The sequence below is a fragment of the Penaeus monodon genome, chromosome 23 (assembly GCF_015228065.2).
Source record: "Penaeus monodon isolate SGIC_2016 chromosome 23, NSTDA_Pmon_1, whole genome shotgun sequence".
In the NCBI taxonomy this organism is placed as follows: Eukaryota; Metazoa; Arthropoda; class Malacostraca; order Decapoda; family Penaeidae; genus Penaeus; species Penaeus monodon.
The window spans coordinates 20,968,456-20,969,343 of NC_051408.1; the positions used below are offsets into that span (position 1 = coordinate 20,968,456).

Here is an 888-nt window from a genome sequence, read left to right on the forward strand (position 1 = left end):
TTCTGAGGTGATTATACCTACACCAACAGATTATTGTATTTCAAATGTTTCTTTCTTTCTCTAAGAAGTAATCGTTATCCAATCATTTTCGCTGAAAGTGAAAAATGTCCTGTATTATTAGCCCCACACCAAGAAATGATCGTATTTTATTCGCTTTCCCCTTCCCTCTAGAAATAGTCATTTCTAGAGGGAAGGGGAAAGCGAATAAAATACGATCATTTCTTGGTGTGGGGCTAATAATACAGGAACATTTTTCACTTTCTAATGTATTCTATTCGTTGGTGCCTGATTCCGCCCCAGTGTGGTGCGCGAGGTCGACGGCGGCGTGCGAGGCGAGCTGACGATCCCTGCGGCCAAAATGGAGGACGCGGGAGATTACACTTGCACGGCGTCCAACTCTTACGGCAGGGACTCCTTCGTCGTCACGCTTGTTGTCCAAGGTGAGGGAGAGGGGGAGAAAGAGGTAAGGGTGGATGGGGAGAGGGAAAGGGAGATGGAGAGCAAAGAGGAGGGGGAGAGAGGGAGAACGGAAAGGTGAGAGGGAGAGAGGAATGGGGGTTAGAGGGAGGGGAGGAGGGAGGGAAGAAGGGGAGGGAGGGAGAGAAAAAGAAAAGGGAATGACTAAGGAGAAAAAAAGGGCCAGTAGTTTACCACGTAACACATATAGCAATATTACATTCCGCCAGAAGAGTTTTAGTCATTATTATTATCTGTTTTGTTACAACTTGCTTCTTAATCATTTTTATATGATGAGTTTTATTGTATCACAATAGAAATAATATAGATGAAAATCACACTGATGGAACTACCGTGGGATTTGTAAGAAACATATAAAACCAATGTTTTGTTCCCTCTTTGTAGCCAAGGTCCACAAAATACAAGGTCTGA

General features: G+C 43.8%; 1 protein-coding gene across 1 annotated transcript in view; it reads left to right on the forward strand.

The window, feature by feature from the left end:
- LOC119588175 (Down syndrome cell adhesion molecule-like protein Dscam2) overlaps nucleotides 1-888 on the forward strand; it is a 30,461-nt gene that overhangs the window by 15,635 nt on the left and 13,938 nt on the right. The window contains exon 5 of the mRNA XM_037936878.1: nucleotides 301-440. Coding sequence (XP_037792806.1) covers nucleotides 301-440 — 140 coding nt within the window. The remainder of the gene's footprint in view (nucleotides 1-300; nucleotides 441-888) is intronic.